General features: G+C 72.3%; 4 protein-coding genes across 4 annotated transcripts; 3 read left to right on the top strand and 1 right to left on the bottom strand.

Annotated features, from left to right (window-relative positions):
• Positions 1-16: 16 nt before the first annotated feature.
• AURANDRAFT_66743 (hypothetical protein) lies at positions 17-1,487 on the bottom strand (the record flags this gene model as incomplete). Its single annotated transcript, XM_009041966.1, has 2 exons — positions 17-194; positions 256-1,487. Coding segments are annotated over 2 exons (1,410 nt in total), but the record flags the coding sequence as incomplete, so codon positions are not given.
• Positions 1,488-1,760: 273 nt separating this feature from the next.
• AURANDRAFT_66742 (hypothetical protein) lies at positions 1,761-7,946 on the top strand (the record flags this gene model as incomplete). Its single annotated transcript, XM_009041967.1, has 3 exons — positions 1,761-4,097; positions 4,202-4,768; positions 5,469-7,946. The coding sequence occupies 3 exons, from the start codon at positions 1,761-1,763 to the stop codon at positions 7,944-7,946; spliced, it is 5,382 nt and encodes a 1,793-aa protein (XP_009040215.1).
• Positions 7,947-8,168: 222 nt separating this feature from the next.
• Positions 8,169-8,771, top strand: AURANDRAFT_14032 (hypothetical protein; the record flags this gene model as incomplete). Its single annotated transcript, XM_009041968.1, has 1 exon — positions 8,169-8,771. A coding segment is annotated over one exon (603 nt), but the record flags the coding sequence as incomplete, so codon positions are not given.
• Positions 8,772-16,671: 7,900 nt separating this feature from the next.
• On the top strand, positions 16,672-17,380 carry AURANDRAFT_11722 (hypothetical protein; the record flags this gene model as incomplete). Its single annotated transcript, XM_009041969.1, has 2 exons — positions 16,672-17,178; positions 17,225-17,380. Coding segments are annotated over 2 exons (663 nt in total), but the record flags the coding sequence as incomplete, so codon positions are not given.
• Between the last annotated feature and the right edge of the window lie 376 nt (positions 17,381-17,756).

Below are 17,756 nucleotides of genomic sequence, written 5' to 3'. Positions count from 1 at the left end.
TCGACACGAGGCTCACGAAGATGCCGACCTTCTCCTTCTTGAGGTCGATCTTGTAGGCGCCCCACTTGACCTTGGTCTTGGCGACGCGCGAGACGACGTCCGCGCCGGCCTCGAAGAGCAGCGGGATGCGGTTCGCGAAGCGGTGCACGTTCAGCGTTGTCCTCGACGCCCTCGCCGCCCAGGGACACGCCGACCTCCACGAGGAACGGGTGGCCGTTGAAGCAGCCGCAGGGCTGCGTGCACGTCGCGACGTACTCGGGCCGGAGCTCCTTCTCGATGCCGAGCCGCAGGTTGTACTCGCCCACGGGCGACAGGCAGTCGCCCGACGGCGGCGGGAAGAGCTTGACCTCGCGGAGCAGCCGCGCCAGGCGGCTCACCTTCTTCGCGTCGTCGCCCAAAGCCCTGGGGTCGTCGTCGTCGCGGAAGCCGCCGCCGCACTCCGCGACGACGCGCTTCGCGAGCGGGCCCGAGATGCTCGAGAGCTCGCCGCCGCGCGCGAGGAACCCGACGAGGGTCTTCTGCGTCGTGCGCCGCAGGAGCTGCTGGAGCAGGAGCTCGTTGACGGCCGACGGGTGGTAGCCCGTCTTCTTCGGGCACGGCGGCACCTTGGTCGACCGGCGCTCGAAGCGCAACGCGACGTCCTTCTTGCCCTGGCCGTCCGCGGCGCGGAACTGGAGCGACAGCGCCGCGTAGGGCGTGATGATGGCGAGCTGGCGCAGGTAGGTCGCGATGCGCGACTTGTAGGCGCCCCAGGCGCCGCCGACGACGACCTCCATCTCGAGGCCGCGCCACCGTTCCGGGTTCGGCGCCTGGGAATCCTCGAGGACGTTGGGCTCGTTCTTCTGGATGTCGATGTCGAGCGTCACCTGGGAGACGTGGGCCGCGCCCGGCGGGCCGGCCTCGCGGTCGTAGTCGTCGCCCGCGCCGGACGCGGCGACGGCCGTGCGGACCTTGACCGGAAAGCCGGACGACTTCTTCGACCAGATGAGCGCCATCTTCGCGCCGAGGCCGAACTTGCCGCGCGTCTGGCGCACGCCGTACTTGCTCCCGGAGAGCACGCGGCCCAGCGCGTCGGGGATCTGGGCCCGGCGCATGCCGCAGCCGTTGTCCCGGCAGGTCACGCGGTAGTAGAGCATCGCGCCCTTCTTCGACGACGCCCGGTCGGGGTCCTCGTCTTCGTCGTCGTCCTTCTTCTTCCGGCCCTTCTTTTTCTTGGCGCCGGCGGCCTCGGCGAAGAGCTCCTCGTCGATGCGGTCCATGGCCTGCATGCCGCGCTCGCCGTCGATCTCCCTCTGGCTGAGCTCCTGCACGGTCAGTTCGACGCGCGGCGGCACGCCCAGGGACTCGGCGGCGTCGAGGGAATTCTCCACGAGCTCGCGGATCGTCGTGTAGAGGCTCTTGCCCGGGTTGTCGAAGCCCGCGATGTTCTGGTTCTCCGTGAAGAACTCGGCGGCGGACTTGCGCTGCACCGTCTCGCGCGGGGCCATGCTCGGCGAAGCGCGCGGCGTTTTCCGCGCGGCTTTTTGGTCGCGGGTTTCACGTGCGAGGTTGCGAGCGCGCTGCGGCGGCAATTTTGGTTCGCGCGGGTCTGTTGCGTTGGCGCGCGCGCGGATCGACCTCGAGATGCCTCCCCGAGCTCGCGCCAAAGCTTGAAATCGATTGTTGCCGGATCAAGTAAAACGCGAAGTCGGCATGGAGGCTGGCAGTGCCCGAGCGTTTCATTGCAAGCGACGTGGCTTGACGTGTCTCGTCAGCCCACAATGGGAGTCGTGGCTCCGATTCTTCTCGCCGTGCTGGGCTCCGTCGCAGCGGCGGCAATGCTGCCGAACGACCACGCCTTCCTGAAGAAATTCGGCGGCCATTTGCGCTGCCCCTACGCTAGCAAATGGCTCCAGCACGGCCCGGAGCGGGCTGCCGAACTTCTGAACGTGCGCCGGTTGGACGACGCGCTCGTCGGCTCCTGCACGTACACGAACCCCTTTGCGGGCGTCGAAGCCTGCTTCGAGATGCGCGGCAGCGACTGGACGGCGGCCAGCGCCGAGGCGCGGTGCGCGACGGCGATGGGGGCTTCGATGCCGAGCGTCAGCGGCGAGCTCACTTACGGCTCGGGCTGCACCTTGCCCGACGCGATGGCCGGCTGGTGTATGGTAGCCGAGGGCACGGAGGCGTCGCCGACGGCGCTCGGCGACGACGGCTGCGACGGCGCGGCTACCGCCTGCGCGACTTGGATGTCGGGAGACTTCGTCGCCGACGGACTGTGCGCCTCGGAAGCAACGACGGACGTCGTCGGCTCCTGCACGTACACGAATCCCTTCGCGGGCGTCGAGGCCTGCTTCGAGATGCGCGGCGACTGGACGGCGGCCGACGCCGAGGCTCGGTGCGCGACGGCCATGGGCGCTTCGATGCCGAGCGTCAGCGGCGATCTCGCCTACGGCGCCGGCTGCGCTCTTCCGGACCCGATGGCCGGCTGGTGCATGACGGCAGAGCATACGGAGGCGTCGCCGACGGCGCTCGGCGACGACGGCTGCGACGGCGCGGCTACCTCGTGCGCGACGTGGATGAGCGGCGACTTCGTCGCCGACGGCGCCTGCGCCTCTGCCGCGACGACGATCACCGCGGGCCCGCGCTGCGTCATCGCGCCCGGTCCCATGGGCGCGGCGCACCAGCTCGGCAGCAGCGCGGGCTACGGCGCGGACTGCGAGGGCACGCCCGCCGAGGGCAGCCCCTACATGTGGCCGCCGCGCTGGGCCGCGGAGACGCGGACGCGGTCCATGGCCTTCGGGAGCGACGCCGTCGAGTACGAGTCGTCGTCGACGGTGTGGTACTTCCTCGACGGGAACATGAAGCGCAACGACATCCACGAGCAGCGCGGCGTGCTCCGCGCGATCGGCCAGGTGCCCTGCGACGAGGAGCACCGGGGCGAGGGCACGGCCTGCGACAAGAGCGCGAGCGACCACGCGACGACCGTGCTCCACCGGGGCACGAAGATGTACTTCATCGAGTGGGCCGACGGCGTCGACTCGACGATCGCCGCGTGCTCGTGGCTCGACTTGAGTGTAATTGGCAACGTGCGGCCGGACTGGTTCATGGACGACCGCGGCGACGCGACGGACGTGCAGTACCTGGGCGACCAGCACATCCTCCACGAGGGCGCGCCGCGCCTCGCGAAGCAGTGGCGGAAAATGGACTTCGCGGACCAGTACTTTACCATGTCCGTCCAGGCGAACGCCGGCGACGGGCCCCACTGGCCTCTGGTGCTCAACATCCCGGGAGAAGGCTTCGGCGACGACCAGCTCAACGAGTACACGGGCCACCGGCTCCTGACGGACGCGGACGAGGACGCGTTCTACCTCGACGTCGCCTTCGAGGCCGCGGGCGGGTCCTGCCCGCAGCGCGCGTCGTCGGGCGCGGACGGCCCGCCGACGGGCGACGTCGAGCACGTGCCGTCGAACCTCGAGCGCGACGACGACGCCTGGCTCACGCTCGTCAAGACCTTCTCGCCCGTGTGGACGCCGCCGGAGGACGACGACGACGCCGCGACGACGGGCCTCGCGTGGGCCGAGGAGGTCGGCGACGGCGTCTTCGCCAAGGCCTGCGAAGACGCGGGCGGCCTGCGGCTCGAGGTCACGTGGCGCGGCGCGGACGCGGCGCCCTACGCGGCGCTCGGTTTCTTGGACGACGGCGAGTGCCTCATGACGCCGCGCGGCGGCGGCGACCGCGACGTCGTCTTCCTCCACGCGGACGACGGCGCCTACGCGGCGCACGCCGGGTCGCTGTCCCCGGACCTCAAGAGCTTCTCCGCGGACGCGACGGGCGCTTTCTACGCGTCGCTCGTCGAGGTCGACGCCGCCTTCGAGGCCGACGTCGCCTTCGAGGACGGCGCGCTGTCGCTACGCATCCTCGCGCCGGGCCCGCACTTCACCTTCGCGCTCGGCAACGCGCCGCAGCTCGGCTACCACGCGACGCGCGGCTGCTTCACCGTCGAAGGCGCGCCGTCGTGCGCCGCCGTCGCCGCCGCCGCCGACGCCGCGGCGCCCTGCGAGGCCGCCGTCGCGATCGGCGACGACGACGACCGCGTGCTCGAGCTCGAGACGACCGTCGCGGAGCTCCGAGGCGAGCTCGCGGCATTCCGGGGCGACTGGGCCGCGGCCGCCGAGGACGCGCCCGCCGCCGCGCCCGCCGCGCCCCCGCCGTGGACCAGGAGCTCCGCGACGAGGTCTCCGCGCTGCGGCAGGACGTCGACGGCTTCGAGCGCGACTGGCGCGAATCCGAGGAGGAGCCCGCGGCCCACGACGAGGTGCTCCGGGGCGAGGTCGCGGCGCTCCGGAGCGACATCGACGGCCTCCGCGGCGACTGGCGCGACGTGCCGGCGCCGGCCGCCGCGGCCCCGGCGCGCTGCGGCGGCGGCGGCGACGACGACGACGGCGACGAGCCGGGCGCGCTCAACGTGATCCTGGGCGTCGCGGTGCTCGCGCTCGCCGTTCTCGTGGTCCTGCTCGCGGTTCGCGTCGGCCTCCTCGAGGCGGCGGCGGCGAAGCACCGCGATTTGCAATTCCGCAAGACGGAGGCCCCCGTCGAGAGCAAGGAGGAGCCGCCCTACGGCGCGCCGCCGACGCCGGACAAGGTCGCCCCAAAGGCCCCGGCGCGGCGGCCCACGGTCATCCACGACGAGAAGGACATCTCCGCGCAGTCCGCCCACGAGGCGCCCCGGGACTACTACGTCGTCGCCATCGCCGGCGACGAGCCGCCGCCGACGAAGGCGGACTACGTCATCTAAATCGATCGAGACATCGCGCCGAAATCCAGCTAGCTCTTACTCCGGCCCTTGTCGAGCTTCGCGAGGATGTCCGTGATGTCGGACTTGAGCCGCTTGCCGCCCCTCTTCTGGACGCGCTTCGTCTTCTCCTTGCGCGCCTTGGCGGCCGCCGCTTTTTGGGCCTCGCTCGCCGCGACGTCCCTCTCCCGCTCCTCGGCCGCGGCCGCGCGCGCGTCGCGGACCTTGCGGAAGGGGTCGAGCTTCTTCCGCTTCTTCCGCGGCTTCTCCGCGGGGCCGACCGCCGCCGGCACCGCCTCGGCCTCGGCCCGCGCCCGTTTGGACGGCTTCGTGAAGTCGCGCGACGAACCGGCGACGTCCGCGTCGGACCGCTGCAGCTTCTTGAAGTCGCGGATCACCCGCGCGTCCTTGTAGAAGGCGCGCTGCTTCTTCTGGCGGCCCGGGTTGTGGGCCTTGCGCGCGAGGTAGTCGAAGCCGAGCGCCTGGCCGCCGGGGCCCATGGGCATGGGGCGCGCGGACATGATGGCTACTTTTTGCGGCGCGACAATGGCTTCCGGCAGTCCTTTGCCAATCTATGCAGCGTCGAACGGTGCTGGGGCGACGGCGTGGGCGTCGTCGACGCGGCGCGCGCGGTGGCGGAGGCCTCGTTGCACAGCACCCCCGTGTGCAAATCGCCAAAGAGCAGCTGTGGCAGGAGATGTGCCCGCCGCCGCCGGTGGCCTGCGACGCAGTGCCGGAGGCCTGCGATGCAGTGCCCGCGGCGCCCGAGCCCGCGCCGAAGCCGCAACAAGATTCATCGAAACCACCGCCACCGAATGCTTTGACCTGCAGCGTCTGCAGCGCGTCGTTCCCATCGAAGACCAAGCTCTTCAAGCACCTGCGGGATGGCTGCGTCGCCGGCCTCACTGCCCAGATCAAGAGCGCCAACGCCATCGTCCAGGTCGGCTACCGCGGCGAAACGTCGCCCCAGGCCATCGACGCGCAGCTGCGCGCCGCCGTCGGCGAGGGCTGCCGCGTCGTCGCGCGGAGCGGCGCGCCGCCGCGGGCCAAGGCGCCGCTGGCCGTCGCCGCGGGCGCGGCGGCCTGGGGCGACGTCTGCGCCTGCGTGCTCGGCGGGTCGTCCATGGACCCGGGCGCCTGGTGCGCCGCGGCGAACGCGCGCGTCGCGGCCGCGTTCCCGGGCGCCGCGTGCGTCGTCGAGGTGCTCGGGCGGACGCCGCTCGAGAGCCGCGACGACTTCCAGGCCCAGGACTTCTCGTCCGTGCGCGCCGAGGTGCTCGTGCCCGCGGCCCTGTTCGGCGCCTTCGACGCGGACTCGGACGCGGGAAAGGCGGCGCTGAAAAGGCTCCGCGACGTCGCGACGGGTCTGCTCGTCGCGAAGCGCGCCGACGGGTCCGCGGCGCGCCGGTCCTGGCACGCCTTCGCCGACGACGACGCGGCCTACGAGCGCGCGTGCTGCCCCGACGAGGGCCTGAGCTTGTGCCGCCTGCGCAAGGTCAACGTGGCGTCGCGGGGCCCGTTCCTCGTCTTCGCCTTTCAGGGCGACCGGTTCCTGCGCGGCATGGCGCGCCGCGCGGCGGCCCTCGCCGTCGCCGTGGCCCTGGGCTGGGTCGACGACGTCGCGGCGGGCGACGAGGCGGCGCTCGTGCGGCCCTGGGCCTGCGACGACGTCGAGGTCCTGGGGCCGAGCGTCGACCCCGCGGCGGAGTGCCTCGCGTGCCTCCGCTTCGCGCGCTACGAGAAGAAGGGCCACGTCGACGCCGTCGACGCGATCCGCCACGGCGACGGCGGCCCCGCGGCGGCCTTCCGCGACGCGTGCCTCGCCGGCGCGGCAAAGCGCCTGCCGGCGATCGCCGCGTCCTTCGAGCGAGCGCGCGCCTACTGGGCGGACCGGCGGACTTCGGCCGCGCCCGCGCCGGCGCTGCGCGTCGCGACGTCGCCGCCGCCCGAGGCCTACGTCGACGCCCTCGCGGCGCTGCGGGACGTCGTGAAGAGCGGCTGGCCCGCGTCCTCGGCGGCGCGGAGCAAGCTCTTGATCGAGGAGGGCCGCGGCGGCGGCACGTTCTCCGTCGGCGTCGCTCCGAACGCGCACCAGCCGCGGCAGAACGCCCTCGAGGCGTTGGCGACGGCCGTCTTCGCGCTCGAGAAGAGCATCATCGCGGAGAAGTTTCCCCGTCGAACACCGTCGACGATGTGCGCCGTGAACTTCGGCGCGCGGTTCCGCCCGCATCTGGACGCGGGCTCGGCGGGCTACGGCCAGGAGCGGTCCCTGCTCGCGGCGCTGGGCGACTACGGCGGCGGCGAGCTCGTCGTGGAGCGACACGCGCGGGACGTCCGCTACGCGCCCGCCGAGTTCGACGGCTGGCGCGAGCGCCACTGGACGCGGCCCTTCGCCGGCGAGCGGTTTTCGTTGGTCTGGTTCACGCCGGCGGCCGGCGACGCGGCGCCGGAGAAGCAGAAGTTCGGGAAGAAGGCCAGGGGCGCCGTGACGCTGCGGCCGGCGGACGACGGGTCCGCCGCGGCGGACCTCGCCGACGCCGCGGCGCCGGAGGCCGCGGTCTTCGCGCCGGGCTGCGTCCTCGTGCGCGGCTTCCTGAGCCCGCGGCGCCAGCGCGAGCTCGTCGACGCGCTGGCGGCGCTCGACCTCAAGCTCGAGGCGCCGGTCTACGCCGACGGGGCGCGCGGCAAGTGCAAGATGGCCTGCCTCGGCGAGAAGTGGGATCATGTCCACTCCCTCTACGCGGGCGCGGGCGCGGCGCCGATCCCCGCGGCGCTCGCGGCCGCCGCGCGCGACGCGCACGCCGCCTGCGCCGCCGCGGACGCGTCCCTGCCGGCCTTCGACGCGCCGGACGTGTGTTTGGTCAATTTCTACGACCACGGCGGCGACCGCATGGGGCTCCATCGCGACGACTCGGAGGAGGCGAGCGCGCTCGAGCGCGGCTCGCCCGTCGTGTCCATCTCGCTCGGCGCGTCGGCGACCTTCGCGACGGCGGCGACGCGCGACGGCCCGCGCGCGCGCGTCACGCTGCGGTCCGGCGACGTGCTCTGCTTCGGCGGCGCGGCGCGCGGCATCTTCCACGGCGTCGAGCGCGTCGACAAGCCGAAGACGGCGCCGGCGGGGCTCAACATGCGCCCGGGCCGGCTCAACCTCACGTTCCGGGCCGTAAGGTAGTTCGCGAAACAGGCGACCCACGAGGTAATATTGAACGTCATCTTCTATTTGGTTGAATATTCTGGAAGCGTGGGGCTGCCCACAGCCACCCGACCGCTCGACGCCGGGGGCCGCCGCTCCGCGCGCGCCGACATCGGGACGATGGCCACGGGCATGGTGATGCCCGCGAGCATACAGCAGATGGGCCTCACCGTCGTCGGCACGGAGGACCTCGGCCCCAAGTACGAGGTCGTGGGCCACGACATGCAGCTGCTGCGCATCCAGATGGAGCCCGGCGACAAGGTCGTCGCTGAACCCGGGGCTATGGTATACATGCATAGCGACGTCCAGGCGGGCTGCGACAGCAGCGACTGCATGGGCCGCTGCTGCTCGGGCAGCCCCTGCATCATGGGCACCTTCGAGACGCCGGACACCGGTGGCTACCTCGGGCTCACGCCCGTGAACCCCGCGAAGGTCATCCCGCTGGAGCTCGGCGGCCGGTCGTTCCTCGGCAAGGACGGGGCCTACTTCGCGTCCATCGGCGACGTCGCCGTGGGCTACGACTGCGACTGCAACCCGGCCACGTGCTGCTGCGGCGGCCAGGGCCTCGTCCGCCAGAAGATCTCGGGCAACGGCATGGCCTTCCTCGGCGCCATGGGCGTCCTCACGACGAAGACCCTCGCCGAGGGCGAGACCTTCGTCGTCGACTCGAACTCGCTCGTGGCCTGGGAGGAGACGGTGAAGTTCAGCATCAAGCGGACGGGCGGATGCCTGACCTGCTGCTGCTCCGGCGAGGGCATGTTCAACACGACGCTCGAAGGCCCGGGCACGATCTTCACGCAGTCCTACTCCCACGCCAAGTTCAAGACCTTCGCCATCAACCAAGCCCTCCTGGGCACGAAGGCGTCGAGCGTGATGGGCGCCAATGAATCCCCGCTGGCGGCCATGGCCGGCGGGGTGCTGGGGGAGGTGCTGGGCGCGCCGCCGGCGGCCGAGGGCATTCCCGCGACGGTCCTCATGGCGAGCGCCCAGCCCGTGTCCCTCGACGACGTCCGGCGGCGGGGGCTGGTCATGGCCTCGGCCGCGGCGCCGATCGAGGCGTCCTCCATGGACCGCAAGCTCGTCTGAAGGTACGAAGACCGCGCGAGACACGTCCCCCCGCCCCGCGCGTCGTCGCCTAAGGCGCCGCGATACAGCCGTACGGGTGGAGAGCGGTCCCGAGGGCGCGAGCGCCGGCCGCAGGCCCGGCAAGTGGCCCCGGGCCGGCGCCCGCGGCGGCTTCAGTGGAGCGAGCATGGTCCTGTGGCAAAACGCCTGGCATTATTGCATGATGCGAGTCTGTGCGCGCTGATCGGAGTCTGTTTCTCTCGATGGCGACGGCCTACCCGCTCTTCGATCGCAGCGGCGTCGACGACGACGACGCGCCGCTGCAATCGGTGCAATTGCCGCGCGCGGCGCCGGACGCGCCGCTGCCATCGGTGCAATTGCCGCGCCAGGCGCCGGACTCCGTGTCGCGCCCGGCGCCGGACGTCCCACCTCGGCCGTCGCGCTGGCGCGCCGCGCTCATGCTCGCGTCGCTCGCGGCTGCGAACGTGACGCTCCTCGGCGCGCTCGCGGCCGTCGGGTCGCGCTATCCCGCGTTCGCGTCGCCGGGCGTCCTCGCGTTCTCCTTCGGCCTGCGCCACGCCGTCGACGCGGACCACCTCGCGGCCATCGACTGCGTGAGCCGCAAGCTCATCGCGGACCGGCGGCCGTCGCTGGGCGTCGGCCTCTACTTCTCGCTCGGCCACAGCACCGTCGTGCTCCTGCTCTGCGTCGGCGTCGCCGCGGGATCCGCGGAGCTGAAGCATCGGGGCGGCCTCGAGCGCGTCGGCGCGGTCGTCGGCGCCGCCGTGTCCGCGGGCGTCCTGCTCCTCGTGGGCGCCGTCAACGTCGCCATCGCGCGCGGGCTCTTCCGGGAGTGGCGCGCGCTCCGGAGCGGCGGTCTCGTCGAGGAGGTCCACGGCGACCACGACGGCGGAGCGGGCACGCACACGCACCTCGTCGCCGTCGACGCGGACGCGCGGATCGTCGCCGGCCCCGGCTTCCTCGCGCGGTGCTGCCCGCGCGCCTTCGACGTCGTCGACCGCGCCTGGAAGATGTACTACGTCGGCTTCCTCTTCGGGCTGGGCTTCGACACGGCGTCCGAGGTCGCGCTCCTCGCGCTCACGGCGTTGAGCGCGAAGGACGGGCTCCCGCCGGAGACAGCGTCGAGCGACGGGAGTGTTTTTCCGCGCGAGTTTCGCCCGAAGATGTGAACGAATCCGACCCCGTCGCGCTTGGTAGGCCGGAGGTCGTGTTGCTGCTGCCGCTGCTCTTCGCGGCGGGCATGGCGCTCGTGGACACGCTCGACGGCGTCCTGATGGCCTGGGCCTACGAGATCGCGTTGAAGGATCCCGCGAAGCGGCTCTTCCTCAATTTTTATCTTACGGTCGTGTCGGCGACCGTCGCGCTGTCCGTCGCGGCCGTGGAGGTGCTCGGCTGCGTGCAGGCGGAGCTGGAGCTCGGCGGGTCCTTCTGGTCGGCCGTCGGCGCCGTCAACGGCCACTTCGAGTACCTCGGCTACGCGATCCTCGGCTTCTTCGCCGCGTCCCTGTTCGGCGCCTGGGTCCTCCTCCGCGCGCTCGCGCCCGCGACGCCCAAGGACGACGGCGACGACCTGGCGCGCGCGCTGCTCGCGGACGAGGCGCCCGCGGAGCCCGCGAAGCCGCCGCCGCCGCGGGCGCCGTACCCCGTCTTCGACCGCTCGGGGATACTGACTGACTTCCTTACTCTCGGGGGACGGGCGCTTCCTAGCGGTCGATGCGCTGCGCGTCGACGGGGCCGCCGCCGCCGCCGTCGCCGCTGTCGGATTCCTGTTGGACCGTGACAAGCTGGGCCATGAGCTTGTCGATGCTGATGGACTGGAGGTACACTGTGCCCGGCCCGGTGAGAACCGTGTTGTAGCAGCCCTCGCCGCCGAGGCAGCAGGTCATGCAGCTGCCGACCTGCTTCACCTCGAACTGGACGTCCTTCTCGAAGCCGACGATGACGTCCGAGTCGACGACGATGGCCTCGCCCGGCTGGAGGCTCTTGGCGACGATGGTCCCCGCCGCCGCGAGGAAGGCGGCGCCCGTCGGCGCGCCCGAGATCTCCTGGATGATGGGCGGCATGCCGCCGCAGCAGCAGGCCGCGCAGTCGCGCGCGGGCAGGAGCTTCGCCTTCGCGGTCACGTCGGGGGTGCCGGCCATGTAGGCGCCCCGCTTCACGTTCAGCACGCCCCCGTTGACGGCGCCCATCTGCACGGGGATGACCATGGAGAAGGGCTGGTTCGACGTCATGCCCACGTAGCCCACGTCCGAACCCTCGTTCGTGTACGTGACCTTGGCCAGCGCCTCGCCCGAGACGGCCGTCGACACGGTGCCGAAGAAGCCGCCGAACTTGGCGCTCATCTTCACGTCGTTGGACATGAAGGTCATGGCGCCGGGCTCCGACTGGAAGGACTCGCCGGGCGCCAGCGGCTTGGCCAGGACGCCGTACGTCGACCCGAGCATGTCGAAGCCCGGGGGCATGTGCTGGGGCCCGAGCGCGTGCATGCCCGAGACCTGGCTCATGGTGCCCGTCGCCGAGATGCCGACGACGGCCGCCTCGGGCACCACGGCGCCGGGGTCCGCGACCTCGAGCACCGTGCCGGGGCCCGCGCCCGCGGGCACGGCGATCTGCACCGTCGTGCCGGACCTACATGCGATGGGGGTCGTGCCAGCGCGCGTCGTCGATGGACGCGGTGCCTGCGTACGGCATGACGAAGGCGCACATGCCGCCGGGCGCGACGCCCTCGGGGACCTGGACCTGCACCATCGGGCGCGCAGGGCCACTCGATGGGCAGCGTTTCGCAATCCGCACGAGTCGGGCAGCCCGTCCGGACCACCCACTCCGCCGTCCGGCGGCGCATGAGCGGCTCCTTCCAGATCGACACGACATCGAACCCCATGGCGAAGCTCGCCGCCCAGGGCGGCAACGGGTTCACCTGGGTCGCCATGGAGCCCCTCCCGGGCTGGGGCAACGGCAAGTGGGACCTCGTCGGCGAGAACATGCACATCCTCTCCGTGGGCCTCGGCCCGGGCGAGACGACGCAGATGGAGCCCGGGTCCATGATGTTCATGGGCGCCGACGTCGAGGCCTCCGTGAACTGCGACGGCTGCCTCGCGCGGTGCGTCGGCGGCGAGGCCTGCGCGGCGATGATCTACGAGAACAAGGGCGCCGCGCCGACGTACGTGGGCATGACGCCGCCCGTGCCCGCGGACGTCGTCGCGCTGGACATGGCCCAGTACGACAAGATCTCGGCGCGGTCCGGGGCCTACATGGCCAGCGTCGGCGCGGCGCAGCCGTCCTTCGAGCTCGACTGCTGCACGCCGACGTGTTGCTGCGCGGGCTTCGGGTGCGTGCGCCAGACCATCTCCGCCGACGGCCAGGGCGGCACGGCGTTCATCAACGCCACGGGCACGGTGGAGCGCAAGATGTTAGAGCCCGGGGAGACGCTCGTCATCGACTCGAACTCGCTCGTCGCGTGGCACGGCGCCGCTCTGGGCGTCCGCCCCGCGGGGTCCTGCATGGCGTGCTGCTGCAACGGCGAGGGCTGCTGCAACACGACGGTGACGGGGCCGGGCACGGCCTGGGTCCAGTCCATGCCCTGGGCGCAGTACAAGGCGAAGATGGGCGTCACGATCAAGCTCGACAAGGCGGGCAACGTCGTCGCCGCCGGCGCGCCGCCGAGCGCCGAGCTCCACCGCGAGTGAACCAAGGCGTGCGCCATGGCGGGTGTCGGGTTACGCTTGTCGTGGGCTTGGGGGCGGGGGGCGGGGCGGGCGCCTAGACGCCGTAGCCGCCGTCCGCCGGCGGCTCGGCGCGGGGCGCCGGGTCTTGGTAGGAGAAGGACGCGGGCTGGAGGGGCTGCTGGGGCGCCGGGTCCTGGTAGGAGAAGACCGCGGGCTTGGGGGGCGCCTCCTCGCGCGCGGCGAGGAGCGACGCGACCGCGCGGTCCGCGTCCGCCTCGGACGACGCGGCGAAGGCCGGCGGCGCGGGCGCCTGCGGCGCGGGCGCCTGGAAGGCCTGGGCGCTGCCGAGCTGGGCGAGGCCGAGGATCGCGCCGCCGCCGTCGGTGGGCGCGACGGCGCCCGCGGCGTTCTTGAGCCGCGCCTTCTTCGGCGGCGCGGAGCCGTCGTCGGCCGGTTGCTCGCCCGCGAGCGCGGCGGCGGCCTCCTCCTGCTCCTTGCGCTCCTTGGCGAAGTGCTTCTGGGCGTGGGACCGCACCTGGGGCTCGGACCGGTTCACCATGTGCGCGGCGATCTTCGACCACGACTTGCCGTGGACCGCCATGAGGTCCATGAACTGCTGGTGCTCGTCGTCGGTCCACCGGCCCTTCTTGATCGAGTCGGGCGACCGCGCGTAGTACTGGTTCGGCTGCGACGGCGGCGGCGGGTTGCCGAGCTGGGCGACGGCCGCCGCCGCGGGGCTCCGCTGCCAGTAGCGCATGTGGTCCTCGAGCGTCGGCCGGAGCCGCGCCATGGCCTCGGGCGCCTTGGCCATCTCCGCGCAGAGGGATCGGAGCGTCGCCGCGGCCTGCTCGCACTGCTGCTGCGTGTCGAAGTCGCAGACGCCGAACCAGTAGTGGAAGAAGCCCTCGGCGTCGGGCTGGCCGCCGGGGCTCGCGAGGATCCGCGCGAGCGCGGGGAAGCCGTCGCTGAACTGCTCGTGGACGAGCGACTTGACGGGCCACGACGTCTCCGCGCGGAACCTGCGGGCGCGGGGGGTCGGGCCGCGGGGCGGGACGGGTGCGCTCTCTCTCTCTCTCTTGGGCATCATGCCGACGCCCCCTTCCCCGGTTCTGCAGAAGGCGGAGCGTCTTCCGCGACCCGGCGGCCGGGTCGCGGAAACGCGTCGCGCGCGGGAGGGGTTCTCTCGTTTCTCGCGTCGTTCGGGCGCCCGGCCCCGGTCCCCGCCGGCCGCGGCGGGGCGTCCCGGGGCGTCGCGCGCGGAACCGTCGGACGCCGCGGCGCGCGTGACGGCGTACTGGCCGTCCTGGCCGACGCGAGTCGCGAACTGCGTGATGGACGTGAAGAAATCGTTGCCGTCGGGCGCCGCCGCGGCCTCGGGGGGCGCCGGGGCGCCGAGCGAAGCCATCTGGAGCGATTGCATCTCGGGTCGTGGGAAACGCCCTCGGGAAACGCGCGGGTCGGCGAAGTCGCTTGAAGCGGTCAGGCACTCTCGACTCGGTCAGGATGCGCGTCTGAGTTGAAGGACCCATCCCCGGCCATGCGCCTCCACAATTCATTACCTTAGCGCGTCCCAGAGCGCCGCCCGCCGCGCGTCGGCGGCGTCGAGCTCGCCGAGGAGCGCGCGGTCGAGGCCCGCGACCTCCGGGAGCGCGTCGTCGTCGTCGTCGTCGTCGTCCGACGACGCGCCGTCGTAGTCGCGGGACGCGTAGGGCGCGCGGCAGCAGGGGCACAGGTGCGCGGCCTCGAGGTTGAAGCGCTCGAGGGCGGCGACGCAGCGCGCGTGGAAGACGTGGGAGCAGGACAGGAGCACGCGCTCGCGCTCCGCCAGGGGGCCCATGCAGATCGCGCACGCCGCCTCGGCCCGCGCGTCCGCGGCCCGCCGCGCGGCGGCCCACGCGCGCCGCGTCGGCGGCGGCGGGAGCGCGGGCGCCGGCGGCTTCGGCGGCGGCGGCGCCCGGTCGGCGCCGAAGACGGCCGCGGACGTCGTGAGCGCGACGTCGCACTCCGCGAACAACGCGTCGAGCGAGTCGGCGCCTGCGCGGAAAACCAAATCTTCAACCTGACTTCAACCGAACGGTTTGGACCAGAGTCTTCGGCCGGGCTTCGAGATTTCGACGAGAGCAATCGATTCGTCCAAAAATCAGACGAATCGACCTCGATTTGACCGAGATAGAGAATTTCCAAAGTTTGGTCGGGACCGGTGGTCGGTTTCCACGCGGGTCGGCGCGCGCGTCGACGTCGCGCGTCACGCGGTCCCCGAGCGCCAGGACCTCGCGCTCCTGGAAGCGCCGCCGCCGGGCCCCGTCGCCGCGGCCCGCGCCGTAGACGGCGATCTGCCGCGCGCGGTAGCGGCCCGCGGCGAGGCGTGTGCGGAAGCCGCGCTGCAGCGTCGACGCGGCGCGGCGGCGCGCGGCGTCCGCGGCGACGCCCGTGATCTTCGCCTCGTAGGACGCCTTGCGGCAGATGGGGCAGCAGCGCTCGGCGACGCCGATGCACCGCTCCGCGGACGCGAGGCAGCGCCGGTGGAACGTGTGGCTGCAGCTCAACAGCACCGCGGGGTTCGGGCCGTGGTCCGCCGCGGCGAAGGGCTCGAGGCAGATGGGGCAGCCCTGGGCGAAGTCGTCGCGCGCCTCGGCGGTCCGCTCGACCGCCGCCCACTCCGCGGCGCTCATCGCGGGCTCGGGCGCGAGCGCCGGCGGCGGCGCCGCGGCGCTCGCCGGGTCGCCCGGCGCGAGCGACGCGGCGATGGCCGCCTGCTCCGCCGCGTCGCCGAAGACGCGCGCGCCGCTCGACGCCAGCAGCGCCCGCGCGTCGACGCCCGTCGCCCGCGGCGCGCGCCGCCGCGGCCGCCGCGCCGGCGCGCCGAGGCTCAGGGACCGCGACCGCGCCATCATGAGCGCCGCGGCGCTCCCCGTCGACGACGACGTTTCCTCCGCGGACTCCTCCCGCAGGCGGCGCTGCGCGTTGCGCAGCGCCTGCACGGGCACGCCGGGCAGGCCGGCTATGCCAGACATCGTGGCTGCCCCGCCAACTGGCGCCTTTCACAAGCAATTGAAAACCTCACGCTCCGCGCGTTATGTTCGCACGTTTACATCTTCAAAGGCGTCGCGGGCCGTATTTGCATTCGCCAACCTCGCGTCGCCCCGGGACCAGCGGATGACCCGGGTCAACTTTGTTGCGCGACGCAGACCCCTTGCCAAGGATTCATTCATTGATCAGAGCTGCCCGCCGCCAGCCTCGTCGGCGGTCGGTTGCAGCCATGGATCTCGGCGCGGCCCTCGAGTCGCGGCGCTACACAAAGGCCATGATGATGGACGCGCCGGACCCGCGCGTCGAGTTCCCCAAGATCTCCGACGACGAGCTCAACGCCTTCGAGGCCAAGCTCCAGGAGCAAGGGTGCGCCGATTCCGGCGCCGCGCCCGGCCGGACCCCGCGCGCGCGCAGGCTCGTCACGGCCAACGAGATCTGCGGCACGCCCTGCGGCTTCTACTGCTACGTGCTCTTCTGCGCGAGCCAGGACGCGCGGCCGCCGCGTCCCGCGCCCGAACCCTCCGACGCCCGACCCCCGCGAAACCCCGCAGGAGCTCGCGACGCCGGCCAAGTACGTCATGGACATGGCGACCTACGCGACCAAGGCCCACCAGCCCAAGGTGGCCAAGATGCGCGAGGCCGACATCCGCGCGAAGTTCGTCGACGCGGATCCGCAGAAGCAAGCGACGAACTTCCCCTTCGGCGCGGACGCGCTTCTCCGGTGCCCGGCGCCGGCCGTCGACGCCGCGACCTACGCCAAGCACGTCGCGCCGCCGCCCGAGGACGGCGCGCCGTCGCCCTGGCCCTTCTCGGACCTCAAAGGCCTCGCGGCGCGCGAGCCGTCGTTCGGCGCGGACGTCGAGCGCGTCGTCTTCGCCTACCTCGAGCAGGCCGCGCTCGAGGCCTTCAAGAAGTCGGGCCGCTACCGCACGTACCTGCGCTTCCTGCGCATCCAGCAGAACAAGCCCAAGCTCGACGACTTCAACCCGTTCCGCGTGCTCGGCCGGGGCGGCTTCGGCAAGGTCAACGCGTGCCGCACCTACACGACGGGCCGCATGTACGCCATGAAGTCCTGCATCAAGAAGCACGTCAAGAAGGGCAACGCCTTCCAGCTCTGCGCCAACGAGCACGCGGCGCTCAAGGCGCTCGACTCGCCGTTCACGGTGAACCTCAAGTACGCCTTCGCGACGAAGGAGGAGCTCGTGCTCATCATGGACCTCTGCATGGGCGGCGACCTGCGCTACTGGCTCAAGGCCGAGGGCAAGTTCGCCGACGAGCGCACGAAGTACTACGCCGCGCGGACGATCCTCGCGCTCCGCGACATCCACGCGATCGATCTCGTCTACCGCGACCTCAAGCCGGAGAACGTGCTCGTGGACTCCGACGGCCGCACGCGCCTCAGCGACATGGGCCTGGCGCGTCCCCCCCGCGTCCGACGGCGGTTCGTCGCGGCGACGCGGCCGCGCGCGCGCGCAGGCCGTGCCGTACAAGGAGGGCATGAAGGGCTGCTCGGGCACGTCGGGCTACATCCCGCCCGAGGCCGTCGCGGGCGACGTCTACGACAAGACCGCCGACTTCTTCGCGCTGGGCTGCCTCGTCTACGAGTGCTTCAACGGCCGGTCGCCGTACCGCACCGAGGCGGCGCACGACTGGCTCGTCAACGAGTTCAAGAAGCCCGAGCCCGAGGACTCGGGCGACAAGAAGAAGAAGAAGAAGCCCCAGGTCAACGACGCCGTGCTCCACATGCCCTACGACAAGATCGCCTGGGACGCGGCCGCGCCGAAGGAGGCCCGGGCCTTCGTCGAAGCGTGCCTCGCGAAGAGCCGCGGGGACCGCCTCGGCGCGGCGGGCTGGCGCGACCTCTTCGCCGCGCCCTGGCTCGCGGACCTCGAGCCCGGCGACCTCGACGACAAGGACAAGATCCCCTTCGTGCCGCCCGCGAACGGCCAGCACGTGCCCGACGAGATCGACATCGGCGAGTTCCCGGACCTGGGCAAGAAGGTCAAGC

This window comes from Aureococcus anophagefferens, assembly GCF_000186865.1.
Source record: "Aureococcus anophagefferens unplaced genomic scaffold AURANscaffold_25, whole genome shotgun sequence".
In the NCBI taxonomy this organism is placed as follows: domain Eukaryota; class Pelagophyceae; order Pelagomonadales; family Pelagomonadaceae; genus Aureococcus; species Aureococcus anophagefferens.
This window is presented reverse-complemented; position numbering and strand designations above follow the sequence as displayed.